This window comes from Copadichromis virginalis, linkage group LG18 (assembly GCF_057382275.1).
Source record: "Copadichromis virginalis isolate Kocher_CV1m ecotype Utaka linkage group LG18, C_Virginalis_male_GT1.1, whole genome shotgun sequence".
In the NCBI taxonomy this organism is placed as follows: Eukaryota; Metazoa; Chordata; class Actinopteri; order Cichliformes; family Cichlidae; genus Copadichromis; species Copadichromis virginalis.
In genome coordinates, this window is record NC_140635.1 from 14,298,925 (window position 1) to 14,317,924 (window position 19,000).

At 37.3% G+C, this 19,000-nt stretch overlaps 1 protein-coding gene and 2 long non-coding RNA genes across 3 annotated transcripts; 1 reads left to right on the forward strand and 2 right to left on the reverse strand.

Annotated features, from left to right (window-relative positions):
• Positions 1–2,842: 2,842 nt before the first annotated feature.
• LOC146687466 (uncharacterized) lies at positions 2,843–6,665 on the forward strand. The gene is made up of 2 exons (XM_085439528.1): positions 2,843–6,494; positions 6,581–6,665. The coding sequence occupies exon 1, from the start codon at positions 2,843–2,845 to the stop codon at positions 6,050–6,052; it is 3,210 nt and encodes a 1,069-aa protein (XP_085295654.1). The 3' UTR covers positions 6,053–6,494; positions 6,581–6,665.
• Positions 6,666–7,613: 948 nt separating this feature from the next.
• LOC146687467 (uncharacterized) lies at positions 7,614–10,741 on the reverse strand. The gene is made up of 3 exons (XR_014916455.1): positions 10,521–10,741; positions 9,022–9,105; positions 7,614–8,743 (listed from the first exon to the last, which is right to left on the reverse strand). It is a non-coding gene; the product is annotated as an uncharacterized LOC146687467 (long non-coding RNA).
• A 3,342-nt stretch (positions 10,742–14,083) lies between these two features.
• On the reverse strand, positions 14,084–16,363 carry LOC146687468 (uncharacterized). Its single transcript, XR_014916414.1, has 3 exons — positions 16,159–16,363; positions 15,499–15,582; positions 14,084–15,217 (listed from the first exon to the last, which is right to left on the reverse strand). It is a non-coding gene; the product is annotated as an uncharacterized LOC146687468 (long non-coding RNA).
• Between the last annotated feature and the right edge of the window lie 2,637 nt (positions 16,364–19,000).

Here is a 19,000-nt window from a genome sequence, read left to right on the forward strand (position 1 = left end):
TATCGGTAACATGTGAAGAAAGTACTGAAGTTTAGGGGCAATAATCATCTTCACCAAATTAATTCTGCCCAAAAGGGACAGATTTATTTTAACCCAATTCTGCAACAGCGAACGGATGCTTTGAATCACTGGGGAAATATTTACTTTCATTATGTTGTCTAAACCAGGGGTCAATTTAATCCCCAAATAAGTCAGACCCTCGGGCATCCACTTGAAATGCCATGAACTCCTCATAGCAGGCGGACACAATTTAGAAATAGGCATAGCTTCAGACTTAGACCAATTTATAGTGTATCCAGAGATTACAGAGAAAGAATCAATAATTGAGGAAATTGCAGGAACGGCCTGTTCTGGGTTAGTTGAAATCAGTAACATATCATCTGCATACAAAAAAGTTTTATGTTCTTCTTGACCCAAATCCACCCCTCTAATTTTCTTACATTCACGTAAAGCTATGGCTAAAGGCTCCAAAAACAGAGCAAAAATGAGAGGTGATAAGGGTGAACCTTGTCTAGTACCCCGACTTAACGAAAATGAGGGTGACATTATCCCATTGGTAATAACTGTAGCCATTGGATCTGTGTATACCACCTGAATCCACTGCCTAAAAAAGGGACCGAAACCAAATCTCTTCAAGGTATGAAACAGAAAAGGATACTCAACTTTATCAAAAGCTTTCTCTGCGTCCAAAGAGAAGGCAACGACAGGGTCTAGCTTAGTCCTGCTCTTCCAGAGTATATGCAATAACCTACGTAGATTATCCGCAGAGCTTCTATTTTTCACAAAACCGACCTGATCCCTATGCACCAAATACGGAAGAACTTTTTCAAGCCTAAAAGCTAATATCTTAGAAATAATTTTTTCATCCACATTAATTAATGAAATTGGGCGATAATTCCCACAATGCTGTGGGTCTTTCCCTTTTTTATGTAATAACGTGATCACTGCCGATCGCATACTAAACGGTAGTCTCCCTCTTTGAAACGCATCTTGATATACCGACAGTAGTCTTGGAGCTAGTTCGTCCACAAACACCTTATAAAAATCTGATGGAAATCCATCATTACCTGGAGATTTACCCACTCTAAGGCTGCCGATTGCCTGCTTAACTTCAATTAATGTAATCTTACCTTCTAATATACTTCTTTGATCTTCCGACAAGCTGGGAATTTTAATAGAAGAGAAGAAATCTGACAGCCTCTGTTCCTCCACCAGTCCATTAGAAGTGTACAGCTCCTGATAATATTTAGTAAAAATATCATTTATTTCTTTTTTACTAGTAGTCAACTTATTATTATTACTAGGATCAAAAATAGATGGTATAAGGTTACTAGATTTTATCTGCTTAACCCTGTGTGCCAACATTTTACCTGTTCTCTCCCCTTGTTCAAAGTACTTCTGATTTAGACAAAACATTGCATATTCCACTTTTTTCTCCAATATGCTATTCATCTCAAATTTAAATTTAATTAATTTGTTCCATAAGTCCCTCTCTGGGAGCAACATATGTTGTTTTTCAAGCTCCTTGATATCCTGTTCCAACTTCATCAGCTTATCCCTCTCAGCTTTTTTAATCAAGGAGCAATATTGAATAAGGCGCCCCCTCAAATAGGCCTTAAAAGCATCCCAGGTCATTCCAACGTCGTCAATAGAGCCCTCATTGTACAACCAAAACTCCTTTATCATTTCCCTTATACATTCGCAATGACCCTTATTCTTCAGTATTGAGTTATTCAAGCGCCACCTAGGTGACGGTTTAATATTATCAGTGTCAGTAAGAACAAGGTCAATGGGAGCATGATCCGATATAGCAATGTTACCAATAGAGGACCCAATAGTTTGACTTGCCAAAGAACGGGACACCAAAAAGTAATCTATCCTGGAGTAGGTTGAGTGAGGATGCGAAAAAAAGGTATAATCTCTTTCTTGAGGATGAAGAAGTCTCCATATATCTACTAGACTCAGTTCCTCTGACATCACGTCCACCGCAGCGTTTGTTGGGTCCTTGCTTAGTCCAGTACAAGAAGATTTATCCAATAAGACATCCCTGACCCGGTTAAAATCTCCCCCAATTACAATGTGTGTGTTACCTATAGTCCGCACCATGTTACAGACTTCATGAAAAAATTGTGGCTGAGGAGAATTAGGAGCATATATATTGACCAATGTCATTTTCCGCCCCTGTAAACATGCATCCAAAACCACCCATCTACCCTCCTGATCTGTATAATGCTTAAAGACCTGAAAATCCAAGTTTCTTCTAATCAATATGACCACCCCTCTTTTTCTAGCCGAAAATGCACTAAAATAAACTTGCGCCACCCAGTCTCTTTTAAGCTTTACTGATTCGGCCTCATCAAGATGGGTCTCCTGAATCAGGGCTATATCAGTCTTTTTCTGTTTCAGATATGTGAGGATTTTCTTCCTTTTAATAACATTATGACAACCCGCTATATTCCACGACACAATTTTACATAACTCCATAACACCATGTGAGCCGAATTATTATACAAATTTATCCAGAGGAATATCCCATTTACCCATATAACAACTCTTAGAGCCAGTAACATGAGACAACCCAATGATCCAAAAATTAGGTCTATACAGGACAATTGGTACCATACCATCAAAACCAACAACAAAACCAAACACGAGAAAAAAAAAAAAAAAAAAAAAAAAAAAAAAAACAAACAAAAAAACAAAAGAACATGAAAACATAAAAAATCGCAGGTCCGTGGCACTCAAAAAAAATTCCCAGATGGTGTCCCTCCTTACGTCTCCCCCCCCCTCAGAAGTAAACCAACCCATAGCTTATCAAATCCTCTTAATCTACATCACCACTATGCCACTACCCTTCAGACAAGAAAGACCTGACTTGCCAAACAACAAACTTTGTGCAGAACACAGACTGAAGTGTTTAGAAAGGCGTCTCAGAAAAGACGAGCGCTACTACAAGGACTACGTGACTTTCATGCAAGACATCATAAAGAGAGGTGACGCAGAGAAAGTGCCAGAGGCTGAGCTAAATAATCAACCAGCATGGTACATTCCTCACCATGGCGTCTACCATCCGCAGAAGCCAAATAAGATCCGCGTCGTCTTTGATTGCTCTGCAAGGTTCCAGAATACATCGCTCAACGAGCATCTCCTGTCAGGACCTGACCTCACAAATACTCTTGTTGGAGTTCTGTGTCGTTTCAGGACAGGACGTGTAGCTGTCATGTGTGACGTGGAGCGCATGTTTCACCAGTTTCATGTTGCCCCAAAGGATCAAGATTACCTCCGATTCCTATGGTGGGAGGATGGTAACATGGAAAGGTCCACATCAGTGTTTCGCATGAGAGTCCACTTGTTTGGTGCAGCATCTTCACCAGGATGCGCAAACTTTGGATTCAAGCATGTCGCTGCGCAAGGTGAAAATAAGTTCAGTGAAGCCACGGTGAAGTTCATGCAACGCAACTTCTACGTGGATGACGGTTTGGTGAGTGTGGATTCAGTGCAAGAAGCTATTCAACTTGTAAAGGAAGCTAGAGAACTGTGTGCCACGGGTAAGCTGCACCTGCACAAGTTCATTAGCAACAGCAAGGAAGTGATTGCTGCTATCCCAAAGGAAGAATGTGTAGCAGGAGCAACTGATCTGGATCTGGCACTAGGAGAGCCAAAGATAGAAAGAGCCTTAGGGGTCCAATGGTGTGTAAGCTCAGACACCTTTCAATTCAGGGTGATTGTAAAGAATAACCCCTTCACTAGAAGAGGAGTGCTCTCGACAGTGGCCTCAATATTCGACCCACTTGGATTCGTCGCTCCATTCATTTTAGTTGGTAAGAAACTCCTCCAAAGAATGTGTCAGGAAAAGCTGGACTGGGACGAGCCGCTTCCAGAAGATCTCAAGCCTCAATGGGAAGCTTGGCTCAGAGACCTCCAGAACCTGTCCTCCATAAAGATATCACGTTGTTATGTCCCATCAACATCCGACCAAGTGAAGCAGTATGAGTTACACAGCTTTTCTGATGCCAGTGTAACCGGTTATGGTGTGTGCTCATACTTGAGAACAGTGACCAAGTTTGGAGAAGTACAGTGCACTCTTGTGATGGGTAAAGCAAGAGTCGCTCCTACTAAAGTGACAACCATCCCAAGATTGGAGCTTTCTGCGGCTGTAGTAGCTACGAGAGCAGCTGACTTTCTAAAGAGAGAATTGGAGATCCAAAATATTCAGGAGTACTACTGGACTGATTCCAAAGTTGTCCTTGGTTATATTAACAACGACGCAAGGCGCTTTCATGTATTCGTTGCTAACAGAATACAGAGAATCAGATCAAGTACAGAACCAAGTCAATGGCGATATGTTGCCTCTGAACAAAATCCTGCAGATCACGCGTCACGTGGAGTCATGACAAAAGAACTAGTACAGTCCAACTGGTTCACAGGACCAAGTTTTTTATGGCAAAAGGAACTACCAAAAGAAGATGCTAAAGTGAAAGAGATCAGTATCGAAGATCCAGAACTCAAAGTCACAATGGTATTCGCAGTTAAGGCAAAAGAAGAGAAATCCATTTTAGAACGACTGGAAAAATTCTCAGATTGGATGAGAGTTGTGAAAGCAATTGCAAGATTAAGACGACGTGTAAAGTATGCAAAGAACTCAAAGGAAATGTCCAATGAAAGTACTACGTTGGAAGAAAGGAAAGAAGCCGAGGAGTTCATCATACAGACAGTTCAACAAGAAGCATTTGGAAAGGAAATTAAGATCATAAAGGATAAGGAGGAAGTCAGACCATCTCACTCAAAGCTACTTCAGTTAAGTCCATTCCTTGATCAACACAATATCTTGAGGGTAGGAGGAAGACTTACAAAAGCATCAATCCATCCCAACATCAAACACCCAGCCATTCTGCCAAAGAAACATCATGTGTCGCACCTGCTCATCAAACATTTTCATGAGAAGACGCATCATCAAGGCCGAGGGATGACAGTAAATGAGATACGGTCCAATGGCATATGGGTAATTGGCTGCAGTACTGAAGTATCGTCATTTATATACAAATGTGTCAAATGTAGAAAGTACAGGAAAGGCAATCAAGAACAAAGGATGGGCGACCTGCCACCAGAAAGACTGGAAGCTACCCCTCCATTTACATACAGCGGTATGGACTGCTTCGGACCATTCTGTGTAAAAGAAGGGAGGAAAGACTTGAAGAGATATGGACTCTTGTTTACATGTATGTGCTCGAGAGCTATACATATAGAAGTTCTAGATGATCTCAGTGCAGACTGTTTTCTCAATGCACTCCGTTGTTTCATAGCAATACGTGGCAACGTAGGTCAGCTGCATTGTGATCAAGGCACCAATTTTATCGGTGCAAGAAACGAGCTTCTAACGCAAGCAACTCAAGAGAAAGTCAAAGAGCTGGGAATAACTTTCGTTTTCAACCCACCTGCTTCTAGCCACATGGGAGGAGTCTGGGAGAGGCAGATTCGGACAATAAGAAATGTTCTGAAATCCATTCTTGACCAGTCAGCTTCAAGATTAGACACTTCATCATTGAGAACGTTCATGTATGAAGCTATGGCAATAGTAAACAGTCGACCACTAACTGTAGAGTCTATCAACGACCCTGTAGGACTGGAGCCGTTGACACCCAACCATATTTTGACGATGAAGTCAGCAGTAATCTCACCACCACCTGGAGAATTCGCTAAAGAAGATCTCTACCTCCAGAAAAGATGGAAACGAGTACAATATTTGGCGAATGTATTTTGGACAAGGTGGAGAAAGGAATATCTGTTAAACTTGCAACAGAGAAGCAAATGGAATAAAAACAGAAGAAATGCAAAAATAAATGACATTGTGTTATTACAAGAAGACTGTCTTCCAAGAAATCAATGGAAACTCGCCAAAGTTGTGGAAGTCACTCCAGGAGCTGACGGCAGAGTCAGAAAAGTTAAGCTTCTCATCGGTGACTCTACTAGAGACAATAAGGGGAAGCACACAACTAAGACGATTTTAGAGAGACCCATACATAAGACTATACTTTTACTTGAAGCAGAGTAAAGACTCAACATAATGTTTATTGGTTGACCTTCGCTAAGTTCATTGTTGGGTCAAATTCCTTTAGGATCACACATGCTGTTGCGATAGTGTGATGGTGGGAGTGTAACAGTTGGTGAAATGTTAGTATTTGACCACTAGGCGGAGCTCTTGTAATGATAATGTAACTAACGCATTTTATTTTGTATGTTTTATTTTTGTGTTGAGCATGTTAACATTTTCCTTTTTTGCCTACTGGATTGGTGTACAGTTAATTTGATACATGGAAAGTAACTAGTTAATTTTGTAAGTATAAGGTAAGGGCAGAGGTCACTTCCTGTTTTGGGAAGTAAGGTCAGAGAAGCTGCGCATGGTGACGGTCTAGCCGTGTAAAAGTCAAGCTAAGAAAGAAGAAATAAGCCCTAAGTTCCAATTACACCGGTTTGTCTACTTGCAGGCCAAAGTGGTATGTTTGTTTATATTTTGTGAATTTTATATTGTAATATGTTTTAATGCTGAAATATAATTTTCTTGTACATTTGTATTCACCAGTTCTACGGTGTACCTGTGTACGTTAAGAGAAGCACAGTAAACATCAGTAAAGAAGAACTCTCGTGTCTCTCGTGTATGTGTACAAGCCGGCATATTACCTACAAAATCATTGAACTATTAAACTTGTTTTGATTTTTTGATGTCATTTACAATTTTTGTTCAGTTACAGTTTAAGTTTTGTTCGTGTTTGAATCTTTGGAGGCAAAGTGGAGGCATCAGGTGATCCCTTTAAAATGCTGCTGAGCTGTAAATTTTCCCTCTGCATAGGCTAATTTTATAGTAGGATAAAGTTGTACTTAAATTTGTCTTATTTCAAACAATGTGCACCTCAAAGCAAACAGGCTTACACTCTTTGAGCTGGAGCCAACCTACTAATGAGTCAGAACACTTAGTGCCTCTGATCACTCCTCACTCCTCATGCATTGGTCTCCTGAATACATTTGTGCTGGCAGTTCTAATATATTTGTGTTACTGATGGTATTAAAGTATAGAGGTTTATGTTTTTTGTATAAAGGATGATTTAAACAAAGGAATTTCACATTCAGTGGTTTTTACCTCCAGTAAATGAACTACATTGAAGTACACTGGCAGTGTGACAATTGCTGTTTTTGATACTGAAACTACTAAACTAAGACTCAAGTGCTTTTAAGTGTTTATGTTCTGGGCAACAGAAGTCTTATTTTGTAGTGTTTGCTTGTGGCCACCAGTTATATACTGTGTATTGTGACTGTGACTCTGCTCAAAAAAGTTTGACAGTTTCAGTGAGTGTTACAAAGAAAATAGGGATTTTTTTGCATATAGAAAGGCTTCTTCTGTGTTTTGATGTTGCATCCTCAGTGCAAGAAGAGATTGTCTGATCAAACTATTTTTTTTTTAGTAAACTCTTCTTTCACTGTCTTAAAACCAAACACAGGTAAGTCAGTAAGTTACTGAATAAAATGTGCAGAAAACATGTGGAAGTTTTACAGTTGTTCAAAGTCAGTGAGTCAGGGGCTTGAAGGAGAAGCAAATATACATCTGATACATCTGATTTTCTGGCGCTGTGTTTAACACCATCTTATCATGTCTTTATTTGTCATCATTGGATAATCTTACAATTAACTACACAACTTCTTTTCAGAATATCAGTCTAATTCACGCAAATGTGCAGTGCTTTAAATATTTTATTAGTCCAGTTTATACTCAGCAGTACTTAACAAAATTATTATTACTATCCAGTGCAAGGTTCCACACAAGGTACCCACAGCTGCCCTAAATACACAATACTGGTAATTACCAAAAACACTTTTTATGTTCCTGTGGTTAATCCTCCAACATGCAATTATTTATTTAATATCAAAATAATTATTGTTGTTATCTATGATTTTTCAAATTCATAGTTTTACAAAAAAATATATATCTTAAAACAGTTAAGTGCTTTAGGATTTATTTTTTTTTAAATTAAGATGCTGAGGTTATTTATATGACGTAGTATTAGGGCCGCATTAAGAAAAACAAAATTATTCATCATTTTGAGAATAATATTATAATTCTATTTTGTTTCAAGACAATCAGCCATGGTTGCTGTACCCTCTGAGTGAAATCGTACTTCAGAATCGACTTAAGTAACAAGGAAGGAAATGATTTCTTTTTTAGCACACAAACATATTATGGTAAATGTAAAAGGATGTTGAAAAGATGGTGCAGAAAGCTGCATTCACGTAATGTGAAATGGCTAACTCATCTACACAAAGGTATAAGAAACGTGGCAGTTTGTCTTGAAACAACAAAAGTAATCTCCACATTTTGATGCTTTTCTCAAAATAGATTTTCCATTTTAATCGTGAAATTTTGACTTTATTCTCAAATTGATCAAAATATTTTATTTTCTTAATGTGGCCCTAATACTCCGCCTTATATTTACTTCCAAAATTAGTTTTAGTGGTTGAATGTTATTTGTGTTTTATTTCTGACTTCTCAGAGGAGTCCAGTGAGCTGGTTCAAATTTAGCATCTGTCTGTATGCGAGGTGACTTCTGCACCAACTGCAATGTTGCAACATGTTTGCAGAGAATCTGTTGTTGTGATAGTTTATATGCGTAGATTATTGAAGCACCCAGGTCAATGGAAAAATGCAGGAAGGAGTTTCTGGCCGCAGCGATGTGTGATGGGTAAACTACTGGCCCTGCAGAGAGAGAAATAAATAAAACAGTCTTTGCTCTGCTTTAGCTTTAAATATCTATGTGCTTGAAATTAAAAAAAAAAAAATTCAATAGTGATCATAGTAACAGGACCAGCTTTTTCTTTATAAAGAAAAACATGGGCTTCGCAATCCATTATTGTTTTCTGTAATAAGAAAGCTTTGGAAACAGAAGGATAATTCACAAGATGATTCAGTGTTCATCAAGTTGCTGTTCTGTAACAGCAGGAAATAAAGAAAATATGAATAACAAAACAATTTACCCTTGGGCCACACCCTCCAGGTTTACTGGAACACCTTCTCTTCTGTAGTTTTTGCTTTGGTGGGTTGACCGTCCTGTTTGCCACCTATAATGAAATGACATGAACATTGCGTTTTTATGTAATGATGATAAATTAAAATCAACATAAAGTATAGACATGTTGTTACTGTATAAAGAAATCATGGTCATGACATTTATAGATTAATATACAAAGTCCACAAGGAGTACAGTAAATAAATACAGAAGGCAATAAATTGCAAATCTCACAATCCCACATTTGATCTAATAAAACAACAGATCAAATGTTTAAACTGAGAAAATGTACAAGTACAAGTAACGAGTTCTTAGTTACTTGTTCATTTAGTCTGTTTCCTTTTGTGTCCTGGTCTCATCTGTGTTCTCCCCACCCCATCATGTCTCCATCGCTGTCTCACTGTCTGGCTCTGTGTTGTGTTTCCTGTTTTATTTTGGTAGACATGGTGTCTCTTGTACATTTTGCTCAGTTTTTCTTCCCCCGTCTTTTTGTCTCTGATTTGTTCCTCCTGTGTTCCCACCTGTTGCCCATCCCCTTGTTATCCTGTGTGTATTTAAATCTTCAGTCGCCCTCTGCTCATTGTCACATTGTCTCTGCTAGCTGTGTAGTCTATCGTGTGTTCCTAGTTTGATCAGTTAGTTTCTGTTGGTATTCCCTAATTGTTTATTTCTTGTTTTGTTACTAGTTCCAGAGTTTTCAGTTGTTAGTTCTTTTATTTTTGAATATTTTTACGCAGCAATAAACCTTTCTCTTTTAGCTTACAACTCTGTTTTTGAGTCCTGCTTTTGGGTCCAACCTCTGCCTGCCACACAGCTGTACGTGACAGTTGTATTTCTTGTTTCACAGTGCACTTAGTTTTCAGTTGGTGAAAGGTCTGGACTGCTGACAGGCCAGTTAGGTACCCGGACTTTTCTTTTACGTAACCGTGCTATTGCAAAGATGCAGTATGTGGCTTAGCAATGTCTTGCTGAAATATCCAAAGGACCCCCTGACAAAATATGTCATATGACTGGGAGCATCTGTTGCTCTTATGCATGTATTTATGTATATAAATTTATGCAGTAATGGCAGCTTTAGACATGTGCATGTGTTGACATGTGTCAATTCCATTGGTGCTGAGCACTGATAACAAGCCCGATGGTCCCTCCTCTTTTGTTTGGAGGATACGCCATGCATGTTTTCCAAAAAATTTCAAGTTTTGATGAATCTTTCCAAACACAAGGAATGAACTTAAGGGAGTATAAAACTGCACAAACACCTATTATGATGCTACGTTCCAATTTTGTAATGGAAAAGTAGAAATACACTCAAAATCAAACACATTTGCCAGCCACGTGATCCAGGTCTGTTGATACAACTTAAAACAGCGAGCTTTCTCTTCTGCGGCATTAAGTTCCTCTTTCCACAAAATATAATATGGAATTTGTAGTAAATTCAGACAGATAATTGAAGGTATGTATCCCTACCTTTTTGATTGCTGTTGCGGATCTTTTTACCTGATCTGGACCTTTCACTACGACTTGACCAGCTGCGTCTGAAGGAAAGGCAGTGATGAGCAGAACAACCTGCAGGCACAACAGGAGCAGCACAGTTTTGTCCATGGCTGACAAAAGAAACGAACAGAAAGCTGATGCTCACTAGAACTGCTGTGGACAAAGATGTGGCAATAACAGACTGCCAGCTGTGTTTTCTTACTAACAGGAAACTGCAAGTCATGTCCACAACATGCAAGTCATTATCAACATGAAACTTACTTACATTAATAAGAGTGCATAAGAGGTGTGACCCAAATACATTGACAGCTGTGGTTTTACTACAGAGAAAACCACTCATTTAATCTTGGTTTAGAAAAAAATTGAGTTGAGTTTAATTTCATTATGCTTCTTTATATTCTTCCTGGATGATAGATGGAATACTATATTTAAAAAAAAAACAGCTTACAAACTTAATTATGTAGCATAAAGACTGAAGACAGGATGTAACAGCTATCCATACTATCTCAACAATCACAAGATCTGTTTACAAGCCTTTAAATTAGTATCATAACACGTAAAAAGCCTATGAATATGCAGCCACAATCCTTTCACATCTACTTTCACAAACTTACAAGTAAACAAACTGAAGAGATCAAAGTATGCAACTGTTTCTGTACTATGAAGATGAAGGTATTGCCGCCTACTAACCAATCAGTAATCTTAAAAGCAACATCACTATTCCTGGAAGGTCCATCAGACCTTTCCTTGATGACTTGCAGTAATAAATGTATATTTGCAGAGCTTTGATCTGATCTGACTGATGCTGGTGATTTGCCTGCAGTAATGACTTTCAGTACTTACTGACTGTTTAACCTGTTCATGTATTTGCCAAAGTACAGTTTGCTGTTACAACATCAACAGTTCTCTGTGGCAGTGCACAGAATTAAAGATGTACTCTGTGCAATCATTCTAACCGGGAGAAAGAACACTTCAAACAAATCATTAAAATCCCTGAAATTATTCCTGTGATGTGAATGTAAGCTTTCAACCATAGTTGATGAATAAAACTGGTGTCACAATAAGCCACGTCTACAGAACAATAATGAGGAAATAGAAGTTCACGCAACAGCAATAGACAAAGCAAGCAGCCATCTCTTGGCTCATATACGCTCACACAAACCCACAGTCAAAGCCACAGTTTCCATCACTTGTCACGTACTAACTATTGTAAACCTTTGGCCATCTTTACTGCCGCTCTTTGGTAATATGCATGAATTTATGTAACTTGTTTATAATACTGCACAATCCACAGACTTTACGTTTCTTTTAGCTGGATTACATCAGTTTAGAGGAGGAAATCTGATTATTTATCATCATTATTTTGTCAGTGCCGCTTTTAAATTCTGATTTATTCTGTGAATTCTGTTTATTCTGAAATTGTGTCAGATGTGTTGAGTGTTACATGACTTCTTCTGACAACCCAAGCTCTTTGTAACTGTGTCACTTGGTTCAGTAAGTACATCTACACAATCTTAGTGTTTAATGTCTGTGACAGTTCATTGACTGAGACAATGCAGAAGATAAATAGGCATGTAAAACTGGGTCTGTTATACTTATTTCAGACTACTAGATTTGCTTTGCATTCAAAGTAATTCAAAATGATATTTATTTATTTATGCATTTATTTATTTATTTATTATTCTACTGGGCCTTAGTGCATTCAATATGACCCAAAATGTGAGCACACAAACTCACTAGGAAAATGTTTAGAAATCAGTCAGAAAGCCATTTTACTAGTCACTTATATAGGACTAGAACTACAAATATCACCCCCTGGTAGCCATAGAAATGCAACTTTAAGACGCTTCAGCTTTGGCTTAACTTTTCAGAAGTTTATGTTTTATGTTGTCTGTTGTTCTTCCACATTACTCTCTGATTATTTTGTTGAACTGATGAGCTGTACTGATACCTTTCTCCAAGGTTAAGTCTGACTGCCTGCAGCTTCTGGGACACTTCAGTCTCTGCTATACTGATGACAGTGTGATCATGTATTTGTTTGTCTTTGTTGGTACCAAAGTCACAAATCCGAAGGTGGTTTTTGCCAGTGGTCGTAAAACACCAGTTTCTTCTTAGCAACAGGGGGTTGTCAGGAGTCTCCTACTAGTCTGTAGACATGCATCACTGGGGCCTTAGCCATTATTTACCTAGCAACTGCCATCAGCCTACCTACAGGAACCCCTGATGATCAGTCAGGAAATATTCATTTTTCTCTCATGATTGGTCAATGCCAGATGGTTGGCAGAGCAGTCTATAGGATGATTTTGCAAAACTACAATATCCTTAAAGAATATGTGAAAAGTACAAGACTAAATTATATTTAGATAAAAATATAAATAATCACATTTACATGAAGTGTATTTGCAAATTCAAATGTAATGATTTCATATATTACATAGTCAGAGATCACAGTAAATTTAAGCTCGATTTATGAAGACAAAACTATATGTATATGTATATATATATATTGAACCACCTGAGTTCGTGCTCGCGGCATATTCAAAGAAGAATCTCTTACATGTATTTTGTTGTGGGACTAACCTTGAACTTCTGTCTGTAGATATCCCTCTCCTGGACCGAATCACCGGACCTGTCCAAGTGGGGCAGTGTGTGGAGTGTTGGAGCGAGTGCGGCTGAAGAGGAGTGTGTGTGTGTGGAGGAGCGGTGGCGGTGACTGAGTGGAAGAGGAAGCGTGTGTGTGGATTCCCCCCCCCCCTTCTCTCCTTGGAACCCTGGACCCCCCTCCCAACTCACTGTACATATATTTTGCACTAAGGTGATCCCTATTGTAAATAAATCCCCTTTCTCCTTGAAAAGTACTGTCTGCGCGTGAGTCCGTTCAGTGGCCATGACACTTAGTGCCTCTGATCACTCCTCACTCCTCATGCATTGGTCTCCTGAATACATTTGTGCTGGCAGTTCTAATATATTTGTGTCACTGGTGGTATTAAAGTATAGAGGTTTATGTTTTTTGTATAAAGGATGATTTAAACAAAGGAATTTCACATTCAGTGGTTTTTACCTCCAGTAAATGAACTACATTGAAGTACACTGGCAGTGTGACAATTGCTGTTTTTGATACTGAAACTACTAAACTAAGACTCAAGTGCTTTTAAGTGTTTATGTTCTGGGCAACAGAAGTCTTATTTTGTAGTGTTTGCTTGTGGCCACCAGTTATATACTGTGTAATGTGACTGACTCTGCTCAAAAGTTTGACAGTTTCAGTGAGTGTTACAAAGAAAATAGGGATTTTTTTGCATATAGAAAAGCTTCTTCTGTGTTTTGATGTTGCATCCTCAGTGCAAGAACAGATTGTCTGATCAAACTATTTTTTTTAGTAAACTCTTCTTTCACTGTCTTAAAACCAAACACAGGTAAGTCAGTAAGTTACTGAATAAAATGTGCAGAAAACATGTGGAAGTTTTACAGTTGTTCAAAGTCAGTGAGTCAGGGGCTTGAAGGAGAAGCAAATATACATCTGATACATCTGATTTTCTGGCGCTGTGTTTAACACCATCTTATCATGTCTTTATTTGTCATCATTGGACAATCTTACAATTAACTACACAACTTCTTTTCAGAATATCAGTCTAATTCACGCAAATGTGCAGTGCTTTAAATATTTTATTAGTCCAGTTTATACTCAGCACATGCAGTACTTAACAAAATTATTATTACTATCCAGTACAAGGTTCCACACAAGGTACTCACAGCTGCCCTAAATACACAATACTGGTAATTACCAAAAACACTTTTTATGTTCCTGTGGTTAATCCTCCAACATGCAATTATTTATTTAATATCAAAATAATTATTGTTGTTATCTATGATTTTTCAAATTCATAGTTTTACAAAAAAATATATCTTAAAACAGTTAAGTGCTTTAGGATTTATTTTTTTTTAAATTAAGATGCAAAGGTTATTTATACGACGTAGTATTAGGGTCGCATTAAAAAAACAATATCATTCATCATTTTGAGAATAATATTATAATTCTATTTTGTTTCAAGACAATCAGCCATGGTTGCTGTACCCTCTGAGTGAAATCGTACTTCAGAATCGACTTAAGTAACAAGGAAGGAAATGATTTCTTTTTTAGCACACAAACATATTATGGTGATATGTAAAAGGATGTTGAAAAGATGGTGCAGATGGTTGCATTCGTGTAATGTGAAATGGCTAACTCATCTACACAAAGGTATAAGAAACGTGGCAGTTTGTCTTGAAACAACAAAAGTAATCTCCACATTTTGATGCTTTCCTCAAAATAGATTTTCGATTTTAATCGTGAAATTTTGACTTTATTCTCAAATTGATCAGAATATTTTATTTTCTTAATGTGGCCCTAATACTCCGCCTTATATTTACTTCCAAAATTAGTTTTAGTGGTTGAATGTTGTTTGTGTTTAATTTCTGACTTCTCAGAGAAGTCCAGTGAGCTGGTTCAAATTTTGCATCTGTCTGATGTATGCGAGGTGACTTCTGCACCAACTGCAATGTTGCAACATGTTTGCAGAGAATCTGTTGTTGTGATAGTTTATATGCGTAGATTATTGAAGCACCCAGGTCAATGGAAAAATGCAGGAAGGAGTTTCTGGCCGCAGCGATGTGTGATGGGTAAACTACTGGCCCTGCAGAGAGAGAAATAAATAAAACAGTCTTTGCTCTGCTTTAGCTTTAAATATCTATGTGCTTGAAATTAAAAAAAATAAATAAATTCAATAGTGATCATAATAACAGGACCAGCTTTTTCTTTATAAAGAAAAACATGGGCTTCGCAATCCATTATTGTTTTCTGTAATAAGAAAGCTTTGGAAACAGAAGGATAATTCACAAGATGATTCAGTGTTTATCAAGTTGCTGTTCTGTAACAGCAGGAAATAAAGAAAATGTAAATAACAAAACAATTTACCATTGGACCGCACCCTCCACGTCTAATGGAACACCTTCTCTTCTGTTGTTCTTGGTTTGGTGGGTTGACCGTCCTGTTTGCCACCTATAATGAAATGACATGAACATTGCGTTTTTATGTAATGATGATAAATTAAAATCAACATAAAGTATAGACATGTTGTTACTGTATAAAGAAATCATGGTCATGACATTTATAGATTAATATACAAAGTCCACAAGGAGTTTGAAAAATTGTGATCCTGTGTAAACAGTAAATAAATACAGAAGGCAATAAATTGCAAATCTCACAATCCCACATTTGATCTAATAAAACAACAGATCAAATGTTTAAACTGAGAAAATGTACAAGTACAAGTAACGAGTTCTTAGTTACTTGTTCATTTAGAAGTTTTGATGAATCTTTCCAAACACAAGGAATGAACTTAAGGGAGCACAAAACTGCACAAACACCTATTATGATGCTACGTTCCAATTTTGTAATGGAAAAGTAGAAATACACTCAAAATCAAACACATTTGCCAGCCACGTGATCCAGGTCTGTTGATACAACCTAAAACAGCGAGCTTTCACTTCTGCGGCATTAAGTTCCTCTCTCCACAAAATATAATATGGAATTTGTAGTAAATTCAGACAGATAATTAAAGGTATGTATCCCTACCTTTTTGATTGCTGTTGCGGATCTTCTTACCTGATCTGGACCTTTCACTACGACTTGACCAGCTGCGTCTAAAGGAAAGGCAGTGATGAGCAGAACAACCTGCAGGCACAACAGCAGCACAGTTTTGTCCATGGCTGACAAAAGAAACGAACAGAAAGCTGATGCTCACTAGAACTGCTGTGGACAAAGATGTGGCAATAACAGACTGCCAGCTGTGTTTTCTTACTAACAGGAAACTGCAAGTCATTATCAACACGAAACTTACATTAATAAGAGTGCATAAGAGGTGCGACAGCTGTGGTTTTACTACAGTGAAAACCACTCCTTTAATCTTGGTTTACAAAAAAATTGAGTTGAGTTTAATTTCATTATGCTTCGTTATATTCTTCCTAGATGATAGATGGAATACTATATTTTTAAAAAAAAAACAGCTTACAAACTTAATTATGTAGCATAAAGACTGAAGACAGGATGTAACAGCTATCCATACTATCTCAACAATCACAAGATCTGTTTACAAGCCTTTAAATTAGTATCATAACATGTAAAAAGCCTATGAATATGCAGCCACAATCCGTTCACATCTACTTTCACAAACTTACAAGTAAACAAACTGAAGAGATCAAAGTATGCAACTGTTTCTGTACTATGAAGATGAAGGTATTGCCGCCTACTAACCAATCAGTAATCTTAAAAGCAACATCACTAATCCTGGAAGATCCATCAGACCTTTCCTTGATGACTTGCAGTAATAAATGTATATTTGCAGAGCTTTGATCTGATCTGACTGATGCTGGTGATTTGCCTGCAGTAATGACTTTCAGTACTTACTGACTGTTTAACCTGTTCATGTATTTGCCAAAGTACAGTTTGCTGTTACAACATCAACAGTTCTCTGTGGCTGTGCACAGAATTAAAGATGTACTCTGTGCAATCATTCTAACCGGGAGAAAGAACACTTCAAACAAATCATTAAAATCCCTTAAATTATTCCTGTGATGTGAATGTAAGCTTTCAACCATAGTTGATGAATAAAACTGGTGTCACAATAAGCCACGTCTACAGAACAATAATGAGGAAATAGCAGTTCACGCAACAGCAATAGACAAAGCAAACAGCCATCTCTTGGCTCATATACGCTCACACAAAGCCACAGTCAAAGCCACAGTTTCCATCACTTGTCACGTACTAACTATTGTAAACCTTTGGCCATCTTTACTGCCGCTCTTTGGTAATATGCATGAATTTATGTAACTTGTTTATAATACTGCACAATCCACAGACTTTACGTTTCTTTTAGCTGGATTACATCAGTTTAGAGGAGGAAATCTGATTATTTATCATCATTATTTTGTCAGTGCCGCTTTTAAATTCTGATTTATTCTGTGAATTCTGTTTATTCTGAAATTTTGTCAGATGTGTTGAGTGTTACATGACTTCTTCTGACAACCCAAGCTCTTTGTAACTGTGTCACTTGGTTCAGTAAGTACATCTACACAATCTTAGTGTTTAATGTCTGTGACAGTTCATTGACTGAGACAATGTAGAAGATAAATAGGCATGTAAAACTGGGTCTGTTATACTTATTTCAGACTACTAGATTTGCTTTGCATTCAAAGTAATTCAAAATGATATTTATTTATTTATGCATTTATTTATTTATTTATTATTCTACTGGGCCTTAGTGCATTCAATATGACCCAAAATGTGAGCACACAAACTCACTAGGAAAATGTTTAGAAATCAGTCAGAAAGCCATTTTACTAGTCACTTATATAGGACTAGAACTACAAATATCACCCCCTGGTAGCCATAGAAATGCAACTTTAAGACGCTTCAGCTTTGGCTTAACTTTTCAGAAGTTTATGTTTTATGTTGTCTGTTGTTCTTCCACATTACTCTCTGATTATTTTGTTGAACTGATGAGCTGTACTGATACCTTTCTCCAAGGTTAAGTCTGACTGCCTGCAGCTTCTGGGACACTTCAGTCTCTGCTATACTGATGACAGTGTGATCATGTATTTGTTTGTCTTTGTTGGTACCAAAGTCACAAATCCGAAGGTGGTTTTTGCCAGTGGTTGTAAAACACCAGTTTCTTCTTAGCAACAGGGGGTTGTCAAGAGTCTCCTACTAGTCTGTAGACATGCATCACTGGGGCCTTAGCCATTATTTACCTAGCAACTGCCATCAGCCTACCTACAGGAACCCCTGATGATCAGTCAGGAAATATTCATTTTTCTCTCATGATTGGTCAATGCCAGATGGTTGGCAGAGCAGTCTATAGGATGATTTTGCAAAACTACAATATCCTTAAAGAATATGTGAAAAGTACAAGACTAAATTATGTTTAGATAAAAATATAAATAATCACATTTTCATGAAGTGTATTTGCAAATTCAAATGTAATGATTTCATATATTACATAGTCAGAGATCACAGTAAATTTAAGCTCGATTTATGAAGACAAATAAATATTATATGTATATATATATATATACACATATATATATATGTTTTGTAATTGCATAGATCACTTTTAACCTCAGAAATATCAATTTTAGCGTTCTCTGATAATGTAGTAGACTTGCAGTTAGTTTAAAGTCTTGATTTCAACATAAATTTGAAACACTTTAATGATAATGCCTGATGCTGATAAAGAACATTACATCATCTCTTGTTATTACATCATTACTTAATTTCCATTTATTGGTTGACACATATATAAACAATTCCATATAAGTCTATTGATTAATACTTTTGTTTGATTATATGTTATTGAACAATCAAATTAATTAAGTAGTCTTGCACACAGAAGAGATACATCAGATTACAAACCATTTTT

What these genes read in the sequence shown, in the direction of transcription:
- LOC146687466 (XM_085439528.1), top strand. Translation starts at nt 2,843, where the DNA reads ATGCCACTACCCTTCAGACAAGAAAGACCTGACTTGCCAAACAACAAA.